General features: G+C 31.1%; 1 protein-coding gene across 2 annotated transcripts; it reads left to right on the top strand.

Moving 5' to 3' along the window:
• Positions 1-38: 38 nt before the first annotated feature.
• LOC143085433 (uncharacterized) lies at positions 39-10,796 on the top strand. 2 transcript variants are annotated; one of them, XM_076261771.1, is made up of 8 exons: positions 39-129; positions 714-870; positions 2,215-2,300; positions 6,806-6,880; positions 7,191-7,313; positions 7,795-7,914; positions 9,241-9,435; positions 10,712-10,796. In XM_076261771.1, the coding sequence occupies exons 1-7, from the start codon at positions 121-123 to the stop codon at positions 9,433-9,435; spliced, it is 765 nt and encodes a 254-aa protein (XP_076117886.1). In that variant the 5' UTR covers positions 39-120; the 3' UTR covers positions 10,712-10,796. The 2 variants fall into 2 exon arrangements, with proteins under 2 accessions (XP_076117886.1, XP_076117887.1); XM_076261772.1 differs by lacking the exon at positions 7,191-7,313.
• Positions 10,797-12,729: the final 1,933 nt, after the last annotated feature.

Raw genomic sequence — 12,729 nt, 5'->3', positions numbered from 1 at the left:
TTCGCTTTTCGCAGTATTATCCCGTACGGTTCACAAGAATGAGCGTTCCTGACGACAAGCAACTGCAGACGACACGGATATTGACACGAACAGCGTAAAAGGAACACTTGACTTTTATAGATGCTAGAGGTAAAATATATAACGACTTTGCTAGTAATGTGAAATTATATAACATTGCAATATGAAAAGCAGCATATTTATATCATATAATATATATATACGAATGATGAACAGGGGTTAGTCTAGTCCAAATAACGTCTGGAAGACTATATTTCATTTTTTGCCAGACGTCATAATTATTTTGACTAAACATGTACGTACCATTTTGGATATTTAGAACCATTCAGGAACCAATATTTTATTAATCCCTCTAAAAATAGTAAGTTTCTACACAAACTGCTGCACAAACAATTGCTTAAATTGCTTGTCGATCAATCACATTTTTTTTTTCAAAAGTGGCCGGAACAAGAAATTTACGGTTTTATTGAATAACGCCTGTATGTTCCATGTGGGCTACAAAAATAGTTTTAAAAAAAATAATATCTTTAGATCTACCTCAATATTTTAACAAACAAATCTACATGAAAGTACCATTCTTCACACATATAATTAATTTAATTCTGTACGTAAACCTAGATGAGCTACACTGGCTCTTTGAAATTTTCTGTAACAGTTTAATGTCATGAAATTATGAAATTTATCATTATCTTCAGGACAGTCAGCAAACTGAACCTGACCATAGTCAGGATGATCTGTTTGATTCAGGAGAGCCAGAGGTACAGCCACAGGATGATAATGATGGGACAGAAAATCAAAATGGATGTGACTGCAAATGTTGCAAACAAAATTATGGAATGCTGAAAAGGATATGTATGTACTATAAAAAGAATCATATATATTATATATATATATTATAGCTATAAAGGTAGAATAAAGACAGCATTATACAACAGTTTCTTTCAAACCCTAATTTAGGCCCTTGGGCTGATATTGATGTCTCGGGATGATACGACATATGATACAGATTTTGCCATGTATTATTCTCTATATATATCTTATATATATTATACAAATATAGCCTTTGTATGAGGTCGATACAAGGATATATTGACCTGAAAGAAGTATATTGACCTCATACAAAGGCTATATTTGTTATATTATTAATTTCCAACCATATTTGTATCAAAGTCGTCATTTAGGTTTGTTGGAATTTTATAGATATTACATTGTCTCCTTTACAACACGGGGAAGGGGGGGATAACTTCCTATTAATAGGTATACGAGGATGTGCCAAAAATATGGGTCATAATTTTGCGAGCTTTTTTAATGACATCCTATATCAAAATGCCTTCACGTTTGATAACTGTATATTGATTTGGGTATGATCTACATATCATATATAAATTCAATCTATTCTTCTTCAAATCTGATTAAATGTGCACCTTTCTGCATGGAAGTATTTGACATTTAAAAATATCATATATATTTTAAATATTGTATATAAGTATAGGTCATTCTTTCTTAAATATTTATATAACTATAGGTACTGAATTTCAGTGAATGTTATATTAAAATGGGTACGTTTTTTGAGGCAAAAATGGCACACCCCTACCAAAAAAATATTGAAGTTACCCCCACCCCCCACCCCCACCCCACCCTCCCCCCCCCCCACCCCCCGTGCTTGACAATAACAACATATTAGTTGTTATTTCATTTACTTTTTTTTTTTTTATATATGTATTCGAAGATTTTTTCCGTCAAATAATCGATCATAGATATCATGTGTTTCAAAACGTTAAACAATATCCTGAAATTCATTACATGACGTCACAAAGTATATCGGTTTTTAGATATTCTAAAAATAACCGTGCGATATGCTTTTTGCAGGTCAATATGCTTTTTGCTATCCGCCGTTTTCTCTCTACCTTCGGAAATATAGTTTAACATGTGACTATCCCTAAACGAATCAAATTTGTTAAAATATACGAATTAATAATATTATCTTATATACTTTACACAGTATCTTATATATAATATGACAAGTGCACTTCCTGACACATACCTTAACTAATTATAAGCAAGAAGGTATGATATACATAATATTTTATCATTTAAAGAACTAAAAATAATATATATATCATAACCAGGAAAAGACTCAAGAGTCTATATTGTAGTATTTCTATATTAATGTAGAATAACTTTTGAAAATTGCAGTGGAAGAGCTTACCAAATTAAAGGAGCAGGTGAATTTTAAAGAAATTCCAGTGCCAACATTTAATGTTGATGGATCTGCTGTGGAGGTAAAGTGAAAGTATAAAGCTCCATAGATATAGGAAGATGTGGTGTGAGTGCCAATGAGACAACTCTCCATCCAAATAACAATTTTAAACCAGGTGCTCCGCAGGGCGCAGCTTTATACGACCGCAGAGGTCGAACCCTGAACAGTTGGGGCAAGTATGGACAAAACATTCAAGTGTGATACAGCTCTGAATTTGGATTGTGATCAAATTTTTGACATTACATGGTTTTTTTTTACACAAAACAAATGTCAAGATTTTACAAATCAATTAAAGATTTCTTCTTCAAACTTTTTAAATCTAAAATTAAATAGTTGACACAGCATAGGTTTCTGACACAGAATGAATGTGGTCTAATGAACTTTTTTTTTTTGCCTTTGAGCAATTCACTATGCTGTTGAATATTAATCCTCTCAAAAATATGTTTGAAGAAATTTTCTTTTTATTTATGAAATCTGAAATGAGAAAAATTTAAACCCCCACTTTTTTTTCACATCCCCGTTTCCCTTTTTCCAAAACTGATATCAATTCAAATTTCTAATGGAGTTTGCAACAATAACTACTCTTTTAAATACATCATATAATATTAAAATGTAAAATAAAGTGTTTGTTATCACTGAATGGTAAAGATTGGTTGGTAGTAAAAGTGAATATACATTGTTTATTGTATAAAACAATAAAAAAAACTTCATCCGCAACATTTTATATTGGCAAATTTCCAATGAAGTTATTTACATAAAGTTATTGGCAAATAAAAATAGAAAATGACATCATAGTCATGTCTGGCAAATGTCCAACATACATTATCTAAAAACATTTTAGATAAGATAAGGAAAAAAAGCTTCATCAGCAACATTTTATATTGGCAAATTTCCAATGTAGTTATTTACATAAAGTTATTGGCAAATAAAAATAGAAAATGACATCATAGTCATGTCTGGCAAATTTCCAACATATATTATCAACTACTATTCTATACAAAGAAAGATAACTCCAATTGAAAATTAATTGCTATTGCACAATATTGTGCAATTAGATATTTCTTGCTATTGTGCAATACTGTGCAATTGAAAATTTCTTGCTATTGCACAATACTTGATATGGAATCCTGATTTGGACCAACTTGAAAACTGGGCCCATAATCAAAAATCAAAGTACATATTTAGATAAAGCATATCAAATAAGCCCAAGAATTTAATTTTTGTTAAAATCAAACTTAGTTTAATTTTGGACCCTTTGGACCTTATAATGTAGACCAATTTGAAAACTGGACCAAAAATTAAGAATCTACATACACAGTTAGATTTGGCATATCAAAGAACCCATTTATTCAATTTTTGATGAAATCGAACAAAGTTTAATTTTGGACCCCCATTTGGACCAACTTGAAAACTAGGCCAATAATTAAAAATCTAAGTACATTTTTAAATTCAGCATATCAAAGAACCCCAAGGATTCAATTTTTGTTAAAATCAAACTAAGTTTAATTTTGGACCCTGTGGACCTTAATGTAGACCAATTTGAAAACGGGACCAAAAATTAACATTTATTATGATATTTTATCTTGTGTTTTTCTATGTTGTGATGTTATGCTATTGTTTCAGAAAAAGGGAGAAGGTTTGAATCCATTAAAACATTTAATCCCGCTGCAAATGTTTGCACCTGTCCTAAGTCAGGAATCTGATGTGCAGTAGTTGTCGTTTGTTTCTCGTTTTTTAATTTTTTTTATATAGATTAGACCTTTGGTTTTCCCGTTTGAATGGTTTTACACTTGTAATTTTGGGGCCCTTTATAGCTTGTTGTTCTATGTGAGCCAAGGCTCCATGTTGAAGGCCGTACATTGACCTATAATAGTTTACTTTTTATACGACCGCAAAATTTGAAAAAATTTTCGTCGTATATTGCTATCACGTTGGCGTTGGCGTCGTCGTCGTCCGAATACTTTTAGTTTTCGCACTCTAACTTTAGTAAAAGTGAATGGAAATCTATGAAATTTTAACACAAGGTTTATGACCACAAAAGGAAGGTTGGTATTGATTTTGGGAGTTTTGGTCCCAACATTTTAGGAATTAGGGGCCAAAAAGGGCCCAAATAAGCATTTTCTTGGTTTTCGCACTATAACTTTAGTTTAAGTTAATAGAAATCTATGAAATTTTGACACCAGGTTTATGACCACAAAAGAACGGTTGGGATTGATTTTGGGAGTTTTGGTTTCAACAGTTTAGGAATTAGGGGCCAAAAAAGGGCCCAAATAAGCATTATTCTTGGTTTTCGCACAATAACTTTAGTTTAAGTAAATAGAAATTAATGAAATTTAAACACAATGTTAATGACTACAAAAGGAAGGTTGGTATTGATTTTGGGAGTTTATGTCCCAACAGTTTAGGAATTAGGGGCCAAAAAGGGACCCAAATAAGCATTTTTCTTGGTTTTCGCACCATAACGTTAGTATAAGTAAATAGAAATCTATGAAATTTAAACACAAGGTTTATGACCATAAAAGGAAGGTTGGTATTGATTTTGGGAGTTTTGGTCCCAACAGAATAAGGGGATCAAAGGGTCCAAAATTAAACTTATTTTTTTTGTTTATTTTGAAATTTTTAAGGATGATTTGGCGTCCTTCATTGTCGTTCGTTGTTGTCATCTGTCAATTTTTATAAAAATATTCTCCTCTGAAACTGCTGGTTAGAAATTCAATAAAACTTGGCTTCAATCATCATTTGGGTATCTAGTTAAGAAAATGTGACCCGGCCAACCAACCAAGATGACCCCCATGGGTAAAAATAGAACATAGGGGTAATACATGTAAGTAGATTTTGGCTTATAACTCTGAAACCAAAGCATTTAAGAGAAAATCTGCCCGGGCTAAAATTGATTATCAAGTCAAGATTTATCTGTCCTGATATTTTCAGATGAATTGGACAACTGGTTGTTGGGTTGCTGCCCCCTAATTGGTATTTTTTAAAGAATTTTTTGTTTTTTTGTTATTCTCTGGAATACTATTATAGATGGAGACAAACTTTGAACGGCAATAATGTTCAACAAATTAAGATCTAATAATAAGTCAACATGACCACAATCATCAGTTTACCCCTTAAAGAGTTATTGCCCTTTATAGTCAATTTTTGTCGAGCCTGCAACTTTTGTTGCAGAAAGCTCGACATAGGGATAGTGATCCTACGGCGGCGGCGGTGTTAGCTCACTTCTTAAAAGCTTTATATTTTAGAAGGTAGAAGACCTGGATGCTTCATACTTTGTATATAGATGCCTCATGTTACAAACTTTCCATCAGTCACATGTCCAATGTCCTTGACCTCATCTTCATGGTTCAGTGACTACTTGAAAAAAAAGTTAAGATTTTTTGTAATGTTAAATTCTCTCTTATTATAAGTAATTGGATAACTATATTTGGTATGTGCGTACCTTGCAAGGTCCTCATGCCTGTCAGACAGTTTTCACTTGACCTCGACCTCATTTCATGGATCAGTGAACAAGGTTAAGTTTTCGTGGTCAAGTCCATATCTCAGATACCATAAGCAATAGGTGTTGTATATTCGGTGTATGGAAGGACTGTAAGGTGTACATGTCCAACTGGCAGGTGTCATCTGACCTTGACCTCATTTTCATGCTTCATTGGTTATAGTTAAGTTTTTGCGTTTCGGTCTATTTTTCTTATACTATATGCAATAGGTCTACTATAATTGGTGTATGGAATGATTGTAAGGCGTACATGTCTAGCTGACAGGTGTCATCTGACCTTGACTTCATTTTCATGGTTCAGTGGTTATATTTAAGTTTTTGTGTTTTGGTCTGTTTTTCTTATACTATAAAATTTTAAAATGTTGATTAACTGACAATAATTCTGATATAATTTGCATATATATCTATAAATACTTGAATTGGATTGGTCAATTAGAAATTTTCTCTTAGTTTACACTTCGATAAACCATGTTTCTGGAACTACTTCTATTCATGCAAGACTGATACACAAGCGTACGGACAATAACTTTAGTATAAGTAAATGGAAATCAAAGAAATTAAACACAAGATTTATGACTTGAAAAGAAAGTGTAGGATTGATTTTGGGGTTTATGTTCCTAACAGATTTGGAAATAAGTGCCAATAAGGTGCCCAAATAAGCATTTTATAGTTTTCCAGATAATAACTTGTGGAAGGGTGTTAATATATGGATCACTCTGAAAAGTTTCCATACTGTGCAAAAGGATGGTAAAAATTGGCTTTGAGGTTATGATGATTTAGATATAGGGGGAAAACAAGGGTGTTCTGGTTAATAGATACTCATTTAAGTTCAAAACATAATTTAAAAGCATAGTACTGTAAGGGAGGAAACATTATTTGAATTACCTCATAATTTAAATTACCTCCCTTACACTGCTTTGAAGATTATGTTTAAAGTGTTGAGGTGATTAGGTCTCACTTTTATAATTCATGATTTTGTTGTGACATCTTCTAAAATACACATTATAATTATATGTTGGTTTTTGTAGAAACCTTTCTTGGCATACCTTAGGAAAATGTTTTCCACAGAGCTGTTTGTCAGGGAAACAGACGACGAATTGAAGGTAAATCTATATAACTAAGTACAATATATTTAAGGAATAACAGTACTGTAGTTGAAGAGTTGCCACCGTCAATTGTAGATTTGACGGTCGCAAATGCAGTTTTACTGGCGACGCGTAGCCATGTTACATGCAAATTGCATTATAATTCATATTACAGTGAACTATTAATTTAGTAATTAGAATACAGGAAACTTTTGGTCAGTAAGGCACTTTAAACATTAATGTTAAGGGTATAACAAAACAAAAAATATTATGGAACCAGTTTGCTAATAAAAGATGCAAGCTATGAAATGTTATATTTTTTTTTCAGAGAAAGATCCTACAGTACAGGAGGACCTATGATGTAAAACAAGATTCTGACTTGGTCCTGAAATCTTGTTTCTCCTTTGCATATAGGAAATTTGTAGATTTCAGGAACCAAGTCAAGATCAAGGTAAAATAATAATGCACAAAAATTTATAAGAAGATAATAAAGTAACTTCTTAAATTTACATTTGTTAAAAAAGAACTCATCAAGAAATCCTGACAAACTGGTAAAAACTTGTACACAATGCTAATTACCACAAAATACAGATCAAGTTTGATTTTCTAGAGTTATGTCCCCTGACAAATGAAAAAATACTGACTTTTTCGTTTCTGTATTCTAAATTAAGTTTACATTAAGCAAATTCTATGAAACTTACACACAAGACTAATTAATATGACAACAAAGTTCCAAGTACAAATTTGGGTAGAGTCACTTTTATGTTCTTCATTTGTGTCACTTAATAACTTTATATGATATGCAAGCTGGGGCAATATCTATAGCTGTTTCCCACCGACACATTCACCATTCTATTTGAATTATGTTTTTTTTTTAAATTGCTCTCTGAAATCTTGTTATGGAGCATAATACAATTTATAACTTTTTACAGCTACTCAGTGAAACAGGAGAAGACCCTGGAGAAATGGACCTTCCCAGGTTGGCAAGACACCTATTTGGACGTTTCAAGCCAGACCTGGGAAGAGACACAATTCTACTAACAGCTCATCTAGTAAGTTTATGTATATAAACAATTTGTTAACTAAAAAAAATTAAGCATAAATTAACTTGAAGTCATATGAAATTTCAAATTAAAAAAAAATAAAATGTATTGTAAGGGTTCTGCGGAACCTAGAGACTTGCCTACTTTTGCTGTAAATCCATAGAATCGGATAGTTTATGAATCTAACAAATGCTTTAAAAATTTAACTGCAGACTGTATGCATAAATGTTAGCTGGCAGAAAAACTAAATCTATTTATAAGTACAATACAGAAGAAAAAGTACAAAATTTTAACAATCAACTTGAAACTTAGTACACATTTTCCCCATGATATGATCTTTCTAATTTTAATGCCAAATAATAGTTTTGACTCCAATTTCATGGTCCACTGAACATAGAAACTGATAGTGCGAAGTTCAGGTTAAAGTTTTTGGTCAAGGTAGTTTTTGATGAAGTTAAAGTTACATCAAATTGAAACTTAGTACACATGTTCCCTATGATATGATTTTTCTAATTTTTATTCCAAATTAAAGTTTTGACCCCGATTTTCACGGTCCACTGAACATAGAAAATGATAGTGTGAGTGGGGCATCCTTGTACTATGGACACATTCTTGTTGCTACAAATTTAGGATAGTTTTATAAGAAAGAATGTTTGACAAACTTTAACAACAGAGTAATTGTAATGTTTCCATATGAAAAGAAAACTATTTACTCACTATTAAATTTAAATAAGGAAAAACTTGATTTTATCTTTTCAAAATTTATTTCCGAATACTGTCTTAAATTATGATCATCAACATTAGCTTCTGTTCAAGTTTTGTAGAAATCCAGGAGAGTTGAAGAAAATTATTAAAATTTCAAAAACTTTAACCACATAGTGAACATTTGTGGACCCTGGCGCCACCACTGATGAAATGAAGGATCACTCTGTCTTGCTTTTTCAACCGAAACCTAAGGCTTGACAAAATGAGGCAAATGTTTTTGTTTATAACAAAATGACTAGTTTTAATTATATAAAACTTGCGTATAGAAATAGGAAGATGTGGTATGAGTGCCAATGCAACACTTCCGCCAAAGTAACAATTTATAAAAGTAAACCATCATAGGTCAAGATACAATATTCCATGTTTGAAAATCATTATTTTAAGAGATTTGAAATAGAAAAACTTTCAAAATGCTGAAAATATAACGATAGTAACCAAAAATCTGTAGTACCTAAATTTCTAGTACTAATTAAGTACTGTATAAGTCATCATGAATATCAAAAGAGTTGGTACAATTTTTACAACACTTTGTTTAAACTTTGACTTTAATATGTGTAATTTGTTTTGTAGAGATGTTTCGCACATGAAAGGAAGTTGTTACGGAAAATTCCTGCTGAACAGAAAGGGTCTCTTGGTTGCAGGTTTTTTAAAGAATTTAAAGACTACGAAAACCGTTATAATAGCAACCAAGAGCCCCAAAAAGACCTAACTCTTAAAGACCGTGAGGAAAAGAGGATTGTTAGATACCGGGCCATATTAGCATAGGTAAGATTACAAAATGGATATTTTATGGGTCCAATATGAAAATTACACAAAACTTTTATTTGGATTATTCCTACAAAACTTTTTTATTACAATAGTCCATTTGCCAATTCCCATAATTGATCCTGTAGTAGAAACTTTCTTTTTAAGTTGTCTCACTTAGGAGGGACAATAATTTTCATTGACAATGTAGAGCTAGCAGAAAGAGCAAATTTACCTGTGCTTACTGTAAGTAATTTAAAAGCTTTTGAATTTTTTTAATAATACATTTATTTGTTGTTTAGCTTCAAATGTAAATACTTACGACATCAGAAATTATTTTTGATTTATTATACTTTGCATAGAATCTGAGTCCAAGATTGACAAAGGGAATTAATTTGTTTAAAAAGTGTGAAATAACAGAATGAAATCGGTAATTGGCCAATGGACTATTCGAGGTATTCTTTCAAATTAAGTTATATAGTTTAAACATAGTGATAAAGTTTACAAGTATGTTTTTTATAATATTATTGATTTTGAACAATGAAAAAAAAGATAAAAAAAGGTGGTTTTAAAAAAATGTTTAAAGAAATTTTAGTTTATTTAAATCTTTTATCATTGTCTCTAATTTATAAAAGTCTAAAAAGATGTAAGTTGTTGGAACGGGGACAGCAAAGAAAACATAATTAAACTGGTTAGGAAATATAAATATTCATATTACCGCTTGCTTAACATGGAAGTCGGGTAACAAATGGCTTTTTTGTATATTAATTTAAGTACAAACAAAGCAAAAATGTATTTGCATACCTGTTATTTTTATAATAAATAGATATTTCTAATGCAATTATTTTGTATCAATGATTCTGATTGGATGACAGCTAGCAGAAAATTCTCAATCTCCTTTTCTGTAACTAAGGAAGCCGACATTTTGAATTGCTGAATTCATTGACATGTAATTTTCACAATAATAAGCAAAAAAACTCAAATGTTGCACCTAACTTTCTACTTTTTATCAAACTTTATTACATCATCTAAAGCGGCACAGAAGCCAGAAAATACCCGGTGTTTATGTTTGAAGCCAAAAGCATACCTAATACGTCACCTAGTGTAGGGACCAAAGAAGATAACATCTTTTCTCTGAATTTTCTTTAATGAAGATTTTACACCGAAATAATGATTGAAATTTAATTATGAACTTGTTTTGCATTATAATAGAGATAACTGTATGCTTCATATACAATACAGCTTAATTGAATGATAAACTAAAATAGTAAATGAACTTCTTTATTTCTCTTTTCAGATGAAGAAACTTGATGATTTAGACACACAGAGAGAAAGATATTGCGATCATATGACACTTAATTTTGAATACATTTAATGTCATACTGGAAAGTGTTGTTTTTTTTCTTTTATTCTATAATGCATGTCTTTTATAGGGAAAAATATACCATTTTTCAATTTTGAGCTAAAACATTTTATTTAATCCACCAACAGATTTGGTTAGTTATTTTAAAGATTGATTATTGATAAACTTGAAAGGGACACAACTCTTGCAGAGTCTGAATTGAAAATTAGCTTGACTATTTTGAATTGTGGTTTTATATACATTTGTTTTTTATATATTTGTTGCAACTGTCATTTGAAATGACTTGACTTTATCATGAAAAAAACCCAGAAAGGTGTGAAATGTTTCCTTAAATTGAGAATGGAAATAGGGAATGTGTCAAAGAGACAACAACCTGACCAAAGAGCATGAACACAACTATAATTAGAGCCACTAATGGGACTTCATTGAATACAACCAGAAAATATAATTTGAAGTACAATACATTGATGGATGATCCAGCTGCAAATATTGCACACACAGTGTCATATATAAGGTAGCTAATAATCATTTATTATCAAAAGATGGTTTAAAACTGTTTAACAATAATTCAATTGAGAACCAAAATAAAATGACGAAGAACAAAATGACGTCAATGAGTGCAACAGACAATATTTCAATTGTTCCATGTGTCTTCATAAATTTTACGTTGTATTATCACGTTGATATCAAGTGGCATTATACACAACGTGATTTGGATTAAAATATATTGTAATTATAGTTAAGTTTTGATGTATGCTTAACATCCAGCTGCAAATATTACATACATATTCAGGATGATAACAGGTACATTAAACATGCATATGAGGTAGCTGATAATCAGTTATAACCTACAAGACAATTTATTGATGTTTACATCACTTTTACCCTACTTTTAAGATAAAGAACCAAAGAACCAGAGAATCATCTTCAAATAGAGATGTCCAAGAAAAAAAATGATATGTCAATAAGTACAACAAAGACAATATTTCATATTTTCCAATGGCTGCTTCACATAAATGTCCTGTTGTATTATCACGTTTATATCACGTGGTATATATTAAACGTGAATATCACGTTGTATTATCACGTTGATATCATGTGGCATTATACACAACGTGAATATCACGTGTGAACAACGTTTTGTCACGTTTGTGCTCACAACGTGATTATTACGTTTCTGCTCGTTTCACGTTCTACTCACGTGGTGTGGACAACGTGAATATCACGTGATTCTCATGTTAAAATCACGTTGGAAAAAATTGCCTGTGTAAAGCTGTAGTCACATTCGTCAAAAGGGGACGGGTTGTCGCTACGACATTAGGAACATATCCCTTATATTTAGTGTGTATCTAGAAAATGAAGCCTATTCTTAAATCTATTAGAAGTTATTATATGTGTTTGAGATCTTGATATTGCAATTTGATTAGTGACTTTCCATTTTTGTGATTTTATCACTTCTTATATATATAATAACTTTCAGGTGATGCCCTTTTAGATACAATTTTACAAAAATAACTTCCTGATTCTTGTCCGGTGAGTGAAACATACACAATTTAATTCTTAAGCATATATTTATATAATGCAATCATTAAAGATTCATTTTGTATTCATAAGCCAATCTGTACAGATCTATCAGAGACGATAACAACTAACACAACATGCGTTTACATTAAATATCAACATGAATGATAAAAATAAACAGTATAATTTTATCTAAAATATAAAACTTAGTTACAGTTGTGAATGTTGAGTCCTCAATGATCTTCAACTTCGTACATTTATATATGTGGCCCATTTAACATTTTTTTAAACACGCTTCTGACTTACAACATTGCAATTATATGATGAGTTTATAAACAGGTTTTGCTGCAAAATCTAATAATATCTTGATTCGAAAATAAATAAAGAATTTTCTGACGTCATTTTGAATCATTGATATAGGAAAATCTGAG

This window comes from Mytilus galloprovincialis, chromosome 8, assembly GCF_965363235.1.
Source record: "Mytilus galloprovincialis chromosome 8, xbMytGall1.hap1.1, whole genome shotgun sequence".
Taxonomy (NCBI): domain Eukaryota; kingdom Metazoa; phylum Mollusca; class Bivalvia; order Mytilida; family Mytilidae; genus Mytilus; species Mytilus galloprovincialis.
This window is presented reverse-complemented; position numbering and strand designations above follow the sequence as displayed.